This window comes from Eumetopias jubatus, unplaced genomic scaffold, assembly GCF_037043125.1.
Source record: "Eumetopias jubatus isolate StellerSeaLion01/CBP00866 unplaced genomic scaffold, mEumJub1_p1.0 scaffold_10, whole genome shotgun sequence".
Classification (NCBI taxonomy): Eukaryota; Metazoa; Chordata; class Mammalia; order Carnivora; family Otariidae; genus Eumetopias; species Eumetopias jubatus.
The window spans coordinates 50067411-50084463 of NW_028274816.1; the positions used below are offsets into that span (position 1 = coordinate 50067411).

General features: G+C 47.1%; 1 protein-coding gene across 1 annotated transcript; it reads right to left on the reverse strand.

Moving 5' to 3' along the window:
• Nucleotides 1-2510: 2510 nt before the first annotated feature.
• LOC114198906 (WD repeat-containing protein 87) lies at nt 2511-13612 on the reverse strand. Its single transcript, XM_088027165.1, has 5 exons — nt 13538-13612; nt 12487-12654; nt 9205-12080; nt 8500-8771; nt 2511-8124 (listed from the first exon to the last, which is right to left on the reverse strand). Exons 1-5 carry the CDS (start codon nt 13610-13612, stop codon nt 2690-2692), a joined length of 8826 nt encoding a protein of 2941 aa, XP_087883291.1. The 3' UTR covers nt 2511-2689.
• Between the last annotated feature and the right edge of the window lie 3441 nt (nt 13613-17053).

Sequence of the window (17053 nt, forward strand, 5' to 3'; positions counted from 1 at the left end):
AGTATGTAGACCTTGTTTGAATTCTGATTCAATCAAACTGTAAAAGGACATTTTGGGGACAACCAGGGAAATTTACATAGAGTATTTGATGACATTAAAGAATTATTAATTTTGTTAGATGTGAGATCATTATGTAAGAAAATTTATTTTTTTTAGAGATGAATATCAAAATATTTAGGATTGAAATACGATGTCTGGGATTCATTTTAAAATACAAAGAAAAGGGGTGCCTGGGTGGCTCATTGTTAAGCGTCTGCCTTTGGCTCAGGTCATGATCCCAGGGTCCTGGGATCGAGCCCCACATTGGGCTCCCTGCTCAGCGGGAAGCCTGCTTCTCCCTCTCCCACTCCCCCTGCTTGTGTTCTCTCTCTCGCTGTCTCTCTCTGTCCAATAATCTTTTTTAAAAAAATACAAAGGGACAACTGGGTGACTCAGTCGGTTAAACATCTGCCTTCAGCTCAGGTCATGATCCCAGGTCCTGGGATGGAGTCCCACACTGGGCTCCTTGCTCATCAGGGAGCCTGCTTCTCCCTCTGCCTGCCGCTCCCCCTGCTTGTGCTCTATCTCCTTCCTCTCTCTGACAAATAAACAAAATCTTTAAAAAAAAAAATACAAAGAAAAAAACAGATGAAGCAATTTTTTGCAAGATGTTTACAATTAAATCTAGGAGAAGGGGATCTGGTGGTTTGTTTTTTTTGTTTTTTTTTTTTTTAATTTTTTTTAAGATTTTATTTACTTATTTGACAGAGAGAGACACAGCGAGAGAGGGAACACAAGCAGGGGGAGCAGGAGAAGGAGAAGCAGGCTTCCCGCGGAGCAGGGAGCCCGACGTGGGGCTCGATTCCAGGACCCTAGGATCACAACCCGAGCCAAAGGCAGACACTTAATGACTGAGCCACCCAGGCGCCCCTGGTGGTTTGTTTTAATACTGTTCTACTCTTGGGGCACCTGAGTGACTCAGTGGCTAAGCGTCTGCCTTCGGCTCAGGTCACGATCCCAGGCTCCTGGGATCAAGCCCCACATCGGGCTCCCTGCTCAGCGGGAAGCCTGCTTCTCCCTCTCACACTCCCCCTGCTTGTGTTCTGTCTCTCGCTGTCTCTCTCTCTGTCAAACAAATAAATAAAATCTTTAAAAAAATACTGTTCCACTTTTGTGATTGAAATTTTTCATAATAAAAAGAATATACAAACAAGTTCTGCTCTCTGCCATTCTGGCAAAGACAAGAGGATATCTAGGGTGTCACAGCCAGTACCGAGGTTTTGAGGCTTCCTGAAGAGCCATCCATAGAATTTCTGGTTCTAGGACCCTAGGGCTACAAAAGCTAGACTGTTTTTGTGGTTTTTGTTTTCTTTTGGTTTTGGTCACGGTATCTTATTTTTGACCAGGGGACCCACTGATATCCTACAAAATGAGTTAGATAGGTATTGCTATTTCCTTTCTGGGAGTTTCAAGGAATTTGTCCATTTCATCTATGTTGTCAGAACTATGGGCACAGAGTTATCCATAGTACACAGTCCTTATCCTTTTAATGCCTGTAGGGTCTGTAGTGATGTCCATGCTTCTTTTATGCCTGATATTTGTAATTTGTGCACTGTCCTTTTTGACATAGACAAAGAAAGGCCAGAAAGAAGAAATTATTTCAGTCAAGGCTGAGAGAGCCAGCTGGGCCATCCTTATTTCTGCTGCCTTGCCCGGCTGTTGGGTCAATCAACCTTTTTGAGGCTTCCTGTCCCCAGCCCACAGCTCTTGAACCCTCCACGTGGGCCTGTACTGCTTGGCCTCTGAGGTGACTCCAACTTCTCAGAATGTTCTCTTGCCCTCTATCCCTGGCTTCTCCCACAAAACCAAACTCAAGAAGAGGGAATAGAATAACAAAGGAGACGTCACGATGAGGGGTGGCAAATGGCATAGATGGGCTCCTTGTTAGAATCTGATGGAAGGCTCAGCTTACCTGGAGAAAGGCAACTCTGAACTTTCCATGGTGGGGAGAGGAGATCAGGGAAGGAACACAGTTATCGTCAAGGACAACTTCCTCCACTCTACTACCCCTTCCCTTTAACTTTTGTCTTCTTCGTTGCTAGAGGGAAGGGACTCATGAGATAGTCTCAGGGTCCCCTCAACACCTGCTCTTTGGGACTCCAGTCATCAGCATGCAGAGCTATGAACAGGGAAATAGAGTCTGCCTCCACTGTGAACCTCCAAGAACTATGCCAGGTCTTCTGATTCTAAAGTCCATTTTCTTTCTACTATGTCAGTGCCTCTTACATTAATGCCAAATATTCATTCATTTTTGTGCCAGGTGCTTTCCTTCCTATAGTCTTTAGGGGAGGATGAGGGGAGGCAAGGAAGGAAGAGGACAAGGAAAGACTCTTCTGCCTGAGGGCCTCCAGAAGGTGAGCACCCACTGGCTTTTGGGATGTTTTCCCACTCTCAGGAGTATATATCTGGTCTCCCTGGCTACCTTTCTGGAGAAGCAATGTTTGAGGAAGAGAGACACATTACAGGGATGCTGCAAATGAGAACCTCCTCTTTATTCCACATATGGAAGCTGGTTTCTGGAGCTAGGTAGGGAAAGGGCTTTGGCCTGGCCCTACCTCTGTGTGGGCCCTAGGGATAAGGGTCTAGATTAGGGTGACAAGGCCTTCCTCCAGGTGGGAATGAAAAGTTCTGACCTCCAGTCAGTCCCAAATTAGGGGGTGGGCGCAATGATGTGGGGCATTTCCTTGGTGTGGTGAATATCGGCTTGGGGCAGGCTCCTCCAGGCGAGTTCTAAGATCCCATACTGAGTAATGCCCATAGGATTCATGGTACGGACATTATTCTGACCTGGGAGGGACACCACCTCCTGGAACTCCAGAGGACCTTTAGGGTTTTGAGAGCCACCACAAAACAGGTGGTAGAACAAGCGCTCCCCCGGAACCAGCTCCATGGCCTTTAGGGCCTCCTCATAGGTGATCTCTTGGGATTGGCGTTCATCTCTCAGTAACAGCTCCTGTAGAAGCTTCTGGATTCGGGGTGACTTAAGTTGGTACAGGTCCATGAGCTGGTAGAACTGTTCCATCCAAGCAGTGCTGTCTTTTGCATATCGTTGCTGCAACATCCGCAAGACATGGTACAGTGCCACAAATGTCTCCCAGAGAGGCACCTCTTCCTTTTTCTTAGAGACGGCCTGTGCCTTCTTCTCCAGCTTGGGCAATCTGGGAGACCTGCCTTTGTCCTTAAAAGCCCAGAAGTCCTTTTGAAACATCAGTGCAAGGGTTTGTTTGTCCACAGAGGCCTGGGCACCTGTGAAGCTGTCTCCTGTGGCAGGATGAAAGTGTTGCACCTCCATCTCCTTAAGAGCAGTGGATATCTGCTCTGCCCATGCACTCCTGTAAGGCTCTTCTAGAAGGTGCCAATTTACACCCTTTGGGGTTGGAATCCCTTTGGTACCTAATGGGGACTTTAGTGTGGGGACAGTGAAAGGTTTTAACCAGCTTTCCTTTCCTTTTATAGGGGGGATCACTTTCAGGTACTTTGGACCCATGGGCTCCTTACTGGGTTTTGAGATATGTGCGCTTCGTGATTCCAGGACCTGCTTGTGACGATACACAATGGCTTCAAGTTGGGCCAAATGTAGCCACTCTAAGTTTCCCTTTGAGGTGAGGTCTTTGAGAAGCTGGCACAATCTGTGGAAACTATCCCTAGTAAGCTGTTCTCCTGCCTCCATCTGTTCTAGGACATGGCGGATCCACTCTATATCTGAGAGTCCTACCTGAGCACCTATTTCCTTGGCCCAGATTTGGGGCACAGGTACCTCAGTCTTTCTCATCAGAGCCGGATGATGCTGCAAAATCCACTGCCACTTGGGCTCTAGTGGTTCACCTTGGAGTTTGTGAGCTTCCATGGTCTTCCTCAATATGTGAGGTAAATATGGAATCTTTAAGTCTTGCTCTGGGGACTCCAAAACTGTATCCAAAAATTGTAGAGGTTTGGCCTTATATTTCTTCAACGGTTCTCCTTGTCTATCCATAAACCTTGATTCTGGAAGTATCCTGGATGCCTCAAGTGCTCTGGCCTTTTCTTCCCAGGATACCTGTTTCGTAGACACTGGCACTGGTATCGTCTCTTGCCTGCCCAGAGCTATTGAGATCACTTTCTTGGAAGGGACTTTCAGAACTTTTAGTTGTATATCACTGTCTTTGATATCAGGGATTCTTTTTCCAATAGAAGGGATTATTTCTCTTCTTTGGTCCTTTTCTCTTTCTGTTTGTGACTTAAATAATTTTTCTTTTTTAGAGATCTCTTTTTTCTTGTCTGCCTCTTTTTTCAGTGAGCTTTTCCCCTTTTCTTTCTCACTCAGACTTTCTGACTCTTCCTCACTCAGACTTTCTGACTCTTCCTCACTCAGACTTTCTGACTCTTCCTCACTCAGACTTTCTGACTCTTCCTCACTGATGCTTTCCTTCTCCCCCTCTTCAAACACTTCCTCCTCCTCCCCTTCCTCCTCCACCTCTTCCTCCTCCTGCACCTTCTTCTTCTTCTTTTTCTCCTTCTTCTCTTTCTCTTCCTTCTCCTTCTCTTTCTCCTTCTTCTTTCTCTTCTCTTCCACCTCTACCTCCTCCACCACCTTCCCTTCTTCCTCTTCTTCCTCCTCCTCTTCTTCCTCCTCCTCCTCCTCCTCTTCCTCCTCCTCGTCCTCAGACAAACTCTCTTGTTCTACTTGGTCTAATAAGCCTTCCATTTCTTCAGAAAGGCTCTCTCTACTTTCCTCTCGACTGGGAAGCTTTTCCTGTGGTGTATCAACTGTCTTTAGCTCTTTTCTCTTTCTCGACCTTTGTTTAAGCAGTGGTATTACCTCTTCATCCTTTGTTAGTCCTTCCTCTTCTTCCTCTTCTTCTTCCTGTATGACTTCTCTCTGTTGTCTAGCCAATCTGCTTTCTTCCTCAGTTATTTTTTTCTCTTTCTTTATCATTCTTTTCATTTCCTTGGCCAGTTTTCTCTGCTTCTTAGCCAGTTTCTTCTCATCTTTGGTTACTTCTGGTTGTTCCTCCTCAGAAAAATCCCACTCTTTGGCATCAAGTTTATTTTTTTCCTTTATCAATTTCCTTTCCTTAACAAAGAAGTTCCTCTTCATCTTTGTCATCTCTATTTCTTCCTGGGTCAGTTTCATTTCTTCTTTGGTAAGCTCTCGAAGTGCCTTTAAGACTTTGCTACTCACTTTTGATGCCTTGGAAGTGCCCTCCTTTTCTTTAATCAACTTCCTTACTACTTTGGCTAGCTTCCTCTCTTCTTGCGCATACACTCTCCTTCCTCTGGTAAATTCCAGTTTTCTTTTGGCAATGTCCCTTTGCTCTGTGGCCAGTATCCTATCTTCATACCTCAGTATCTTCTCCTCTAGTGACAATTTCCTCTTGATTAGTTCTAGTTCATTCTTAGTCAGTCTTATCTGTTTTAAGGTTTCTTCAGTCTCTCCTGCAGAGAGAATTTGCTTTTCCTCAGACAGCCTGACCTTCTCCTGGGCCAGTTTCTTCATTTCTGTGCCCAGTGCCTTTTCTTCCTTGGCACCATCCCACTCTCCTTTGAGCATTTTCAGTTCTTGAAATACCGCCCTCTTCTCCATAGCTAATTCCATCTTGTCCTGGGCTAGATTGTGCTGCTTCTGAGCCAGACTTTCCTCTAATTGGGTCAGCTTTTTCTCTGCCTCGTCCAGCTTCTCCTTCTTCTGGGAAAGTTTTTCCTTTTCTTCCATCAGCTTCTTCTCTACCTGAGCAAGTTTCTTCTTGTACACATCCAGTTTCTCCTTTCCTTGGTCTAATTTATTTTTGTTCTGTACAAGGTTTTCTTTGACCTGGAGGAAGTTCTCTTTCCTCTGAGCCAATTTCACTTTCTCCTGAAGCAGATTCTCCCTCTCCTGAGCCAGAGACTTCTCCCTCCAGTCTAGTATCGTCTTGTTCTTTGTGAGTTTCTCTTTGTCCTGGGCCAATTTTTCTTTTTCCTGGGCCAGTTTTAACTTGTTCTCCATCAGTTTCTTCCTTTTCTGGGCAAGCTTTTCCTCTTCCTCGGGCAGTTTCTCCTTGTCGTGGGCCAGTTTCTTCTCTTCCTGGATCAGCAGTTCTTCTTCCAGGGCCAGTGTTTTCTCTTCTTTAATCAATTTCTGCTCTTGCCAGGCCAGTGTCTTGTCTTCCTGAGCCAGTTCCTCCTCTTCCTCAGCCAGATCCTTCAATTCCTGAATCAGTTCCTCTTCTTTCCGAGCCAGTTCCTCCTCTTCCCACATCAGCTCCTCCAATTCCTGGGCTAATTCCTTTTCTTGCAATGCCAGCTCTTGCTCCTTCTGGGTCAGTTTTTCCATTTTCTGGGCCAGTATCTTTTTTACCTCAGCCAGCTTCCCTCCTTTCTTTGCTATTTTCTCTTCTTCTCGAGCCAGTTCCTCAAACTGCTTGGCCAGTTTCTTCCTTTTCTGGGCCAATTTCTCTGCTTCTTGGCTTAACTTCTCCTCTCTTTTGGCCAATTTTTCCTCATTGTGGACAAACTTCCTCTCTGACTGGACCATTGTCCTGTCTCTCTGAGCCAGTTTCCCATATTCCCTGGCCAGTTTTCTCTCTTCCTGGGCCAGTTTTCTCTCTTCCTGTACTAGCTTCTCCTCTTCTTGGGCCAGCTTCCTTTCTTCTTGGGCTCGTTTCCTTTCAGCCTGGGCTCGTTTCCTCTCCATCCAGGCCTGATTATATTCTTTTTGGATCTGTCTCTGCTCTTTTGACATCAGCTCTTCTTGTTCTTCTTCTCTCCATTCCTGAGACAATTCTTCTCCCTTCAGGGTCAATTCCTCATCATCCTTGTGTTCCTCTCCGGACCTGGCCACTGTCTGTTCCCAGAACTCTAACCACTCATCCCATCTCAGCTTCTTCTTGACCACATCCAGCTTTTCCTCCTCTGGGAGTGGCTTCCTTTCATCTGTTTGTTGTTTCTTCTCTTCCTCAAGATGCTTCTTGTCCCAAGCTTTCTTCCATTCATCCCAGGATATCTTCGTCTCACCCTGGGCCTGTTTCCACTCATCCCAGGACTTCTTCTTCTCCTGCCAAGACAGCTTCCTCTCATCCATAACTGGCCTTTCTTCTTGCTTAACTACTTCCTTCTCTGGTTTGGCCACTTCCTCTACTGCCTGACTCACATCCCTCTCTGTTTTGCTCACTGTCTCTTTTTTATCCACTTTTATTTCCTGCTGAACTTCTTTCCTCTCTTGCTTAAAGGGCTTCATAAAGGATTTCGTCTCTTCTTTCTTCGATATTCGTTTTCTCTTGGTGAGGCCACTGGGTCCTAAAAAGATAGCTTTCTTTTTCTTGCCTTTTTTGGGAATCACCTGGGTTTCCTGCAAGTATGGCATGTCCTCTGCTTCCTTTTGCACTTGCTCTTGCTCCTCTGATATCTCATCCTCCCTTCTGATGGTCATTATGTCATCTCTAATTGCCCCTTCATGAATAAAAATTGGTTTCTCCTCTGGCCAGGCTACATCCCAGTTGAGGTCCTCAAGCAGAACCTCACTTTTTTTCTCCAACAAGGGGCAGATCTCCTGAAAAAGTTCCCAACTGGGCTGTTGATCTGCCAGCACCTCCTGAGCCATGGCCACTAGCTCCATGTTTAGAGCTTCTGACATTTTTGTTTGGGAACCAGATATTCTAAGGGTCATAAGACGACATAGATCATCCCGCCAGGATGAGCTACCTTCAGGGATGGTCTTGCGGCCGGCTGCTCCAGTGGCACCCCGCCCTTTGGCTTTCAGCTGCTTCACAACTGGTTCTTCCTTTACAGCAGACGGAGATTCCTCAGTTGTAACTTCAGCTTCTTTTGTCTTCTTGCGCCTCTTTTTGGGTTTCTGAACTGTTCTTTTCTTGCCTTTTCTGTCATGTATTTTCCTCAGCATCTTCAGGGTCAATGCAAAATTGTCCTTTGAGGTGTCTTTCTCTGGAGGTTGTTGTTCACCATCTTTTGAAATCTTTAACACATTGATGGTTGAAGACATTCTAGAATGGGCGGCTGTATCCTCCACCAAAACTGGTGCAGCTTCCCTTTGGTCAATTTCACCCTCTAAGGGACCTGGCTCTTTGCCAGCCTCTTTTATCTTCTTGAGGGCCCGCCACAATTTTCGGACTGCAGGGAAGATCAGGAGATGGAGATAAGGAAGGCATAGGAGGCTTAAGTCACATCTTTCCCACTAATGGTATGAGTAAGAGGAATTGCTGTCAAAGAAGTAGTAACAGAGGGGGCTGAGGCCTTAAAAAAAAAAAAAAAGGATTCTCCTTACTTTATTCCAGTGCTCACCCCTTCCAAATCCTATGGAGATAAGCACTGGAGTCTCCCTGAGTTTGGGTAGATTCTTCCTAGGAAGTTTCTGTGAAAAGATCTGTTTGCTTGTCTCTGGTCCTACCTGATTGATATCTCTTGACCTATGTTAGCCCTAACTATATTGCCTCTTGGGGACCCTGAGGCATGAACCAAATCTGGTTCATGGTACCCCACACGTACCGTGCTTTTTGCCCCCCGCTCGGCCCCGTCTTTGGCCTTTGCCGGGCTTGACGGTAGCTTCAGATTCTTTAGGAATTACATCAGGTTGCTTGGAAAGGGATATATGTTCAGAAGTCCTTGAGACCTCTAAAGAGAAAGCAGGCTTTTCTTGTCCCTCTGACAAGGTCAGGTTTTCATTCAATCGCTGCTCCACTTGAGTATGAAGGATTTGGAGATCTGTGGCCCGCATCCCCAACAGATGGTCTAGGGATTCCTCCCCAATCATTTCATGCCTATGAAAGTCAAGGGAGAGGAAAGACCATGGTGAATCAGGGACAACAGGGAGAACGAACAGGCAGGGGGCTTGGCACAGTGGCCAACAGAGACGGTGTACGTCGAGGTAAAGGATGGCCAAGAAGAAAGAGGAAGTCTAGAAAGCCAAGGTGGCAGTGAATGGAGTGGTTTGTGTGGGGACTGAAGGGGTAGGAGAAAAGAATGAAAAGGGGAACTCAAGAGTTAAGGCACAGATAGGAGCAGGAGAAAAAATGGAGACAGGAACGAGCAGTCAGGATTGTCAGGACGGTCTAGGAATGGAAGAAGACTGTGAAAGAGAAAAAGGACAGGAAGAGTTCATGGACAGGTATGAAGAGTTAGTTAGTGAAGGAAGGGAAAGGAAGAAGAAAATTAGAGGCTAGTCAAGAACTGCAGAAGGCACAAAGAACTTACTGCATCTCCTGGAAGGTCTCTCGGTGCTGGATCAGGTTTAAGAGTGAGGACTTAGAGTGGATTCCAGTGTCAGCCATGAGGTTCAGGGCCTTACTCCTCACTCTTTGGTCCTTGTCCATCAGTCCTTGGGCCAAAGGCATGGCAAAGAGATGAGTAATCATTCCTAGATGCTTCAGCCCTTCCCAGGCTAGCTCTCGGATCAGCGGTTTGGAATTGGTGGTATCATCCAGTAGACGATGGGCTGTTTCAGAGCGCAGGGATGAAGACACCTCATAAGAGGCAAAGATTTGCCCCAGGGCACCAATACAGCATTGGTACTTCAGTGGAGAAGCGTGGATCATAATGTTGAGGATTGTCTCCACCAGGCTATTAATAGCTATTTCACTCATCTTTTTCCCCAGCCAACTGCATTTTGCTGAGTCTGTAAGGACACTGTAGGTTATATCCTTGGACAATCTCATTCCTATGAAGTCTTCATCCTCCTTTTCCTGTGAATATTCTCCTGCATCACTTAGAGATGTTACCCTACTATGCCAGAAGAAGAATTGTTGGGACTTGTCCCAATCTGTTTCCCACACAGGTGAATGCAGGTTGCACTGTAGGTATATCGGACTGCCCTCTGGCCAAAGACGGGCACGAATCACTGAGTTGGGGATATAGCCGTCAGGAGCCAAGAGCCATTTACGCCCATGACCAAAGTAGCATCGCAATATTTGGTAGGGGTTGAGTCCATCCCAGGCAGTCAACTGTAGTTGGGGAGGAACCACATAATGGGGAGGTTTGCCCACCTCCATCCCATCAGTTTCTTCTTTATACAAGAAACCGTGTCTGAAGGCAGGCAGTAACATGGGACTCCCTTGCTTATCTTCCTCTATGACATGTGGCACTGTATGATCAAAGGCAATGGCCCGCTTATTGACAAGTTTCTCTAGACTGACTAATTCCTGTTGCCCTTTTCCAAGGTAGATATACTTGGGCACAAACATGGTCTCAAAGGAGAAGAAGAAGCTTGGTGTGAAAGGCTTAGGGGACTCTAGCACTTCATCTGTCATGCTCATAAAGGAAAGGCGAGCCAGCAGGGTTGGGTGAAGCAGTTTTAGACAGGACACCAGATAAAGACTCTGGTTAAAAGACACAAGCAAGTCACCCCGGTCATTTGCAAAGCAGAGTGGGCCAAAGTGCAGCGATGAGTCCAGCATGGCTATAAGTCTGCCATGGAAGTTCCAGACCCGGACCGACCCATCAATACCACCTGTGACAAAAAGACTCAAGGACAGGCAGACATCAAAGGATGTGATGGTGCACTGGTGCAGAGGCAATGTCTCTATAAACACTGAGTCTTCTTGTGACTCAGAGGACAGAAAATCGTGGAACTTCCAGAGACGCAGACAGTTAGTCTCCGTGATAGCTCCCACAGACATGGGTAAGAGTATCAGGTGTCTTAGGTGACAGCTGCTGAGAATGCTGGTGAGGGGCTTCAAATGTACTTTCCTCCCCTCGAGCACAGCTTCTGATAGGTGTACATAGTCATCCATTCCATAGGAGCAGAGCAAAGAGTTTTCTCGGCTACCAAAAAGCCCTCCAGGTAGTGTAGAGAGTGCCAAGATAGCCCCAAAGTGCATGAACTTCTCTATCCGGGCACAGTAGTTCTGGGAAAGTACTCTTATCACACCACTCTGGTGTCCGGAGAACATGAGTCCTTGTAGACCCCGGCCCAGGTGGAAATGCCCATAAGCCAGGCATTGTACCCAGTCTTGAGAATTTGGTGAGGTGCACAAGAGATACTTGGCTGGGCAAGGGCAGCGGGTCGTGTCAAACACCAGCACCTCTGCATTGCCCGTCGCTACAAAGAGCTCCTCTTTTTCTGGGTCATAGGCCCAGTCCACAGCCCGGTCTAGGATCATGAAGGGCCAGGTGAGGACCAGAAGATCCCCTGTGAGTGGGGACACAAAGCGCAGTAAGCCATCCTCCGTAGTGCACAGGATCCGGAACCAGTTATCACCGCAGCGGACCCGACGCAGCTGCTGGGGAGCAGAGCCGCAGACACTGAAGAGGCTGTAGAAGCAAGGCAGACGGCGCAAGGAGAAAGTATGCATAGTTTGGCAGAAGAAAGTAGTGTTGTCGATAAACTCGAGTTCATACAGTTCCTCGCCAAGTTCTAGTCGCCGCAGCAGGTTCCCCAAAGTCAGGTTCCACTCCTTGATCAGGCCTTCCTTGCCAGCCGTTAGCAGAGTGTGGGCTTCTGGCCGGCTGCGGATACAGGTCACTGATGAGAAATGGGCCTTGAAACTGTGGAGAGAGTTTCCCCGGACAAGGCTCCATACTTGGATTTCCCCAGTCTTATTTCCGGCATAGAGAAAGCCCTGGTCGAAACAGGTGAAGCAGCAGGTGATAGAGGAGCCGCTGGTGGTGGACGTGAACCTCTGAACCTCTCCTAGCTGGCCATGGCCCTGGCGCTCAAGGACCCTCACCACCGTCTCACATAGTGCAAGGAGGGAGCCATTGGGGCCGTTCAGCCTGATGTCCTGGACAAGCTCCTCTCCAGGCATGGGGACCATGTGGGCTACTTGGAGGCCCTTGCCGCTCCGCTCAATGATCCAGGTGACCACTGCCCCCAGGATGCCTGACAGAAGCATTTTCATTTCCGGGTCATAGCAGAGGCAGTTGATGTTAAAGCGGCAGGGCACTATACCCAGGGGTTTGAATGACCGGAAGTGGTCCCCAAAGAGCCGCAGGATCAGGTCACCACAGTAGGCCACGAGGATATGAAAGGAACCTGTGTGGACCATGGACTGGATGGGCGGCAGTTTTTCAGTCATGGAGAATGTTCTTTTCTCGACCATGTCCTCAGTTTTGCTCTTCATCCATACTACAGCCTACAAGAGAGTTAGAGGAAAACTGCCTGGGAAAGATAGTCGAAGAGGAAAGGGCAGAATATGCAGCTCCTTTCCCCTGTGCTCATGCTGAGGAGGACTTGGAAGACTCTCGAGTGTTTTTACCACCCTCCCCGCCCCCCCCGCCCCTGCCCCGGTTATGGGAATTGGAAATACATAGAGGCAGCAAGCGTGGGACCCTTTCCCTAACCTTGGCCTATTTTAAGGGAACCAGAAAACCTATTCAAGGAGAGACTGTAATTGAGGAAGGGAGGAGGGGGGAATCCTAGATCTAGGCCATTTTCATTCAAGAGGTAGATCTCCCTTTGTCAGTCTGGGGTGAGAGCTTATGTGGGCATGGCCCCTGTTGAATGAGCTACGAAGGAGAAGAAAGGCGAGGCAGTTTTACCTGTATTTCTTTGGTGCTTGTCACCCAAGAGAGGGAGGCAAAGAAGTTGGCATCACTGAAGTAATAGCATATAAGCGGCATATTTTGCGGATGGCGAGACTCTCTGAACAGTATCTGGGACTGGTCACTCAGCACAACCACTTCATTCTTTGGGTCTTCTGATGTTTGCTGGGGAAAGGCATGGCGTGAAACGAAGAGACTAGGACACATGTGCACTAAATATATTTTCACACAAGTCACAACTGAAGCCATTCCCAAGGTCATGCCTCATGCCTGTTACACCCACACATGCACGACTTGTCACTCGTAGGACACCTACACTTCACAAGCAAGTAACACAATGCCCAACACAAGAGAGAACCAAACCCCTATAGGGCCTAAATGGGCAAATTTCATGGTGTGAGCACAGGGGAAAACAGATGTTCTTCCCAACATACCCGTTCATTAACACTCCCCCTTCTGTCTACAAGGTACAGATGTCGTAAAAGACATATTTAACACATTACCCAGGCAAGTGCACCACCGCGGACCTACACAAAATGTAACAGAGCGTGACAAAAGTCAGTGCAACTTTAAGTTCTTAAGGCTTAAAAGTGCACAAAGGTAAGACACCAACACCCTGCCTGGCCTTTAAACTTGACAGAGGAAGGTAATATATATGCAATATGTATTATCCCGCAGTGATAGAGCATATGCTATGACACATTCGCCTGGTATAGTTTACACAAAGCCAACCGGAGCAAAACCGAGGTCGGCAAATGTTCTTTCTGGTGCCTTCTCCCTTCTCTTTTAGAAAAATCTGTCTCCCCAAAGGGTTGGTTCCTCTGACAATGCTCCAAAGTGTTCACCTTCTACTGTCCAAATGTACTTGCAAGAGTTCCCTAGGCTCATTTGGAAATGAACGGCCCACTTCCTACTAAGGGGACAATTGTCTTATGGTCTACTGTGCCTGCTTTCTGCTTCCCTGGAAAATCTATGCTTCTTTGAAGTGCTCACAACAATTAAAATAGATAGAGGCCAATAACATGTTTATGTCCTACATATGTATTACCTTGCTTTTATGTATGATGTCATTTACCAAGTATTTAAAATCCTTCCACAGGGGAATGAGTCTGGTGGAAGACATCACCTTGATTATTCCCTGGTCCACCTCAGGACCGTTGCTTAAAAACCTGTGGGAATCCAAAAGAGGCCAGCTTAGCCGTTACTACTTTTTGAGAAACTAGGACTCAGAAGTCAAGATCCATGAACTCATGTGTATTGAACACCTTTTGAACATCAGGAACTATCCATAAGACACATCTCATTTAACCCTCAATGAGGCCCAGGGAGGTAGGTATGACCCCATTTTATAGATTAGGAAATCGAGACTTGAGGAGGGTGAATAAAAGAGTTGAGGATTGAATCTTAACATTGGCTGTCATAACCCTGTAGGATATTATGGGCGAAGGAAGCGTGGAGGGGGGCTAGAAAGAAATACAGTCGCAGGCAAATAATTGCTGCTGGTGGTGTGTCAAGAGAGCATTTTGCAAGGACTTGGGAGTTCCCAGAGTGCAGTCCTTGAATCTCCTGCACTGGGATTCCTAGGGAAGGAGTCTGTCTTAAAATACAGATCCCTAGGTACCATCCTGGACCAACTGAAGCAGAACCGTGGCAGTGGGACCCAGGGACCTTCACTTCTAACAAATTCCCTAGATGATTCTATGGACATTCAAGTCTGACTACTGAAATAGGAAATTGAAATGAGGGGGCCCCCAGGACTAATAGTCGACCCCACCTTGCATCGCTGGAGGAAGGATCCAGCCCTCTGGCTTTGCAGGCCTTTCCAGGCTTTTGGAATCAAGTAGCTCTCTCACTCATGATGCATCTGCTGTTCATCAGCCTCTTCCCCATTCCCTTCTCCTTGGCCTTCATGAGGACAAACCTCTACTTTTCCTTCTTGGATTGGGAATCCTACTTTTAATAAGCCCCCCTCTGTCGGGGAGTCTGTCATTGGTCTGACCATGGGCTTATTTCCTTCATTTGTAAAATGAAAGTGCCAGCCTTGCCTACTTCACAGGATTGTTGCAAAGATCAAATAAAATAATTCCCGTGAGTTCCTTTTTAAGTATACTCTGAAGCAACAAACAATTACGATTGCTGTTTTTAGGCTGGTCTGGTTCTCAAATATTTGTTTCTCTCCAACCTCTACTTTGTACTTTTCTGTTGCTCTGGAAACATGACAGCTAAATTTATAGTCTGGCCAGCAGAGGGCAATGGAGGCCATCCTTGTGCCTGCCAGATGAAGGAAAACTGATGCACTTCGAGTTCGAAGAAGTAGCTCCTACCAGAGTGAGATCCTTAGGCCAGCAGCATCAGCATCACCTGGGAACTTGTTGGAAATGCAAATTATCAGGCCCCACACCAGACCTACTGAATTGGTAATTATGACGGTAGGGCCCCCAAATCTGAGGTTTACAATCTCTCTGGCTGATCTCAGGCACACTAAACTCTTGAGAACCACTTACCTGGAGTGGCTGGAAGTTCCAGATCAGTTTAGCCTGGGCCACCTGAGGTGAGGTCAGCAGGACCCACCCGCTGGCATGGCTAAGCCTAGGCCCTGTGTTACCACAGAGACTTGGTGGCTGGATTTGGGGGAGGCAGTAGGCAAAAACGTATCATCCTCTCATGTGTAGAGTGGCTTAGAGTCACACCCCCTCAAGTTTTCACATCAGTCACTTGTTAGAGCCCCCCCCCAAAGTTTTCACATCAATCCCTTCATTCCTTCTCAAAAGAATTCTGAGAGGCAAATAATATTATCTCCATTATACATTACAGGGAACATGAATTCAGAAGGGGAAAGGGATGTGTTCAAGGCTACATGGGGCAGATTCAAGACTAAGATCCAATCCACAGTTCAGGCTTCCTCTACCATATCAGAGGAGGGAGAGGCTCTGCCAGCTGATGCCAAGGAAGCTCTCTGACCCACAGACCCACTAATGGGAACTGGTGACTGGCTGTCAGACACTAATGTCCCCTCTGTCTCTTTCTACTCTCCCCAAGGCTGCACGCTGCCCTCTTGCCATACCTTTTCCCATTCTCTTCCCCTAGAAGCCTACACTTGCTGCTCCTTTGGACCACATTTCAGGAGCCAGTGTGAGCTGCCTCAGATCCTGCACATCAGTGGATGGTCCAGTGGGCCAGGCCCCACAGCTCATATTCACTCTCCTGGCTCCTCCTTGAGGCCCCAGAGCTGCTGAGAGAATAGTCATTTGTAACAAATTTGCAGCCACTGCCCTCACATTCCATTGTTTCTAACATCTCCTCTGGGTCCAACTTCTCTTTGGCCAGCCTGCAAAAAGCAAGCAGTTAGGATCCCTTGGGGGCACATTCCTTGGGGGTTAGTGAGAAAGAAGGCCTTTGAACCCCAAGCCTCTGTTGTTGTTGTTGTTCTTGCCGCTCTCTCCTAGCCCATATACCAACTTCCTTAGATCACCCTCAGAGGACATCTCTCTCCTAAAGTTCCCCCACCTTTGATTCCCTAATCCCATTATCTGTCCTTAAAAACAAATCTGGAGTGAGCTTCAGATGCCTTTGTCCCAATAGTCTTGACTTTTTAATATCCTGATAATCCAAAGATGATGGAATGGGAGAATTCAGGCCCTGCAGTCAATTTAGGGGAGTTAGTATTTGGGGCCACGTTTTGGTATGTCCTACTGACTATGGAGGCAAACCAGTTCTGTGATGGGCACCTGCACTACATCCTTTTCTTAGCCGCAGTCCACTCTCCAACCTGGTGGGACCAAGGGCCAGATTCCAGCAAGCCCTGCCTTTGTAATAAAGAGAATTGGCTCTAGAGGGCACTGCACTCCATGACACTGTTGTGTCCCTGGGCTCCTATTGGGTCACTCAGTGGCTCCATATGCTGTTATAGGAACATGAGGGCAGACAGTTCTTGCCCCATAGAGCTTACAGTTCAGCAGGGAAGGCAGACATTAAAGAGTTGTCCTAAAATTGATTACAATGAGAAATTTTGAGTGATGGGTTATATTATTTTTTGAACTTTTCTGCAACTTTTAATCTTCTCAAGCTTAAAACAAATTAAATTATGCTACTGATTCACTTTTACGAAGGAAAAGAACAAAGTGCTGTGAGTACATATAACAAGGAGACTTGGCCACCCAAAAGGAGGGTGATGTGTGCTCCACACGTTGAGATAATGCCCTGCATGAATCCCGTGGCCTCGTAGGTGACTCTCACTTTAGGGGACGGGTGCAGACACCTGGCATCAGAAAGGTCTAATTAATTAGTCAGAGGGGCCGTAATGCCAGAGGCAATCTTGGGAACTGATTAGGCATTTTATTTTATTTTTTTTTAAGATTTTATTTATTTATTTGAGAGAGAGAGAATGAGAGATAGAGAGCACGAGAGGGAAGAGGGTCAGAGGAAGAAGCAGACTCCCTGCTGAGCAGGGAGCCCGATGTGGGACTCGATCCCAGGACTCAGGATCATGACCTGAGTTGAAGGCAGTCGCTTAACCAACTGAGCCACCCAGGCGCCCTGATTAGGCATTTTAAATATTGTTTCA

Coding starts and splice junctions, on each gene's coding strand:
- LOC114198906 (XM_088027165.1), bottom strand. CDS start 13,612: ATGTCTTCCACCAGACTCATTCCCCTGTGGAAGGATTTTAAATACTTG. Junction 12,655..13,537: donor ACATCATACATAAAAGCAAG/GTAATACATATG, acceptor GCCTTTCCCCAG/CAAACATCAGAAGACCCAAA. Junction 8,125..8,499: donor AGCGGGGGGCAAAAAGCACG/GTACGTGTGGGG, acceptor TCTTCCCTGCAG/TCCGAAAATTGTGGCGGGCC.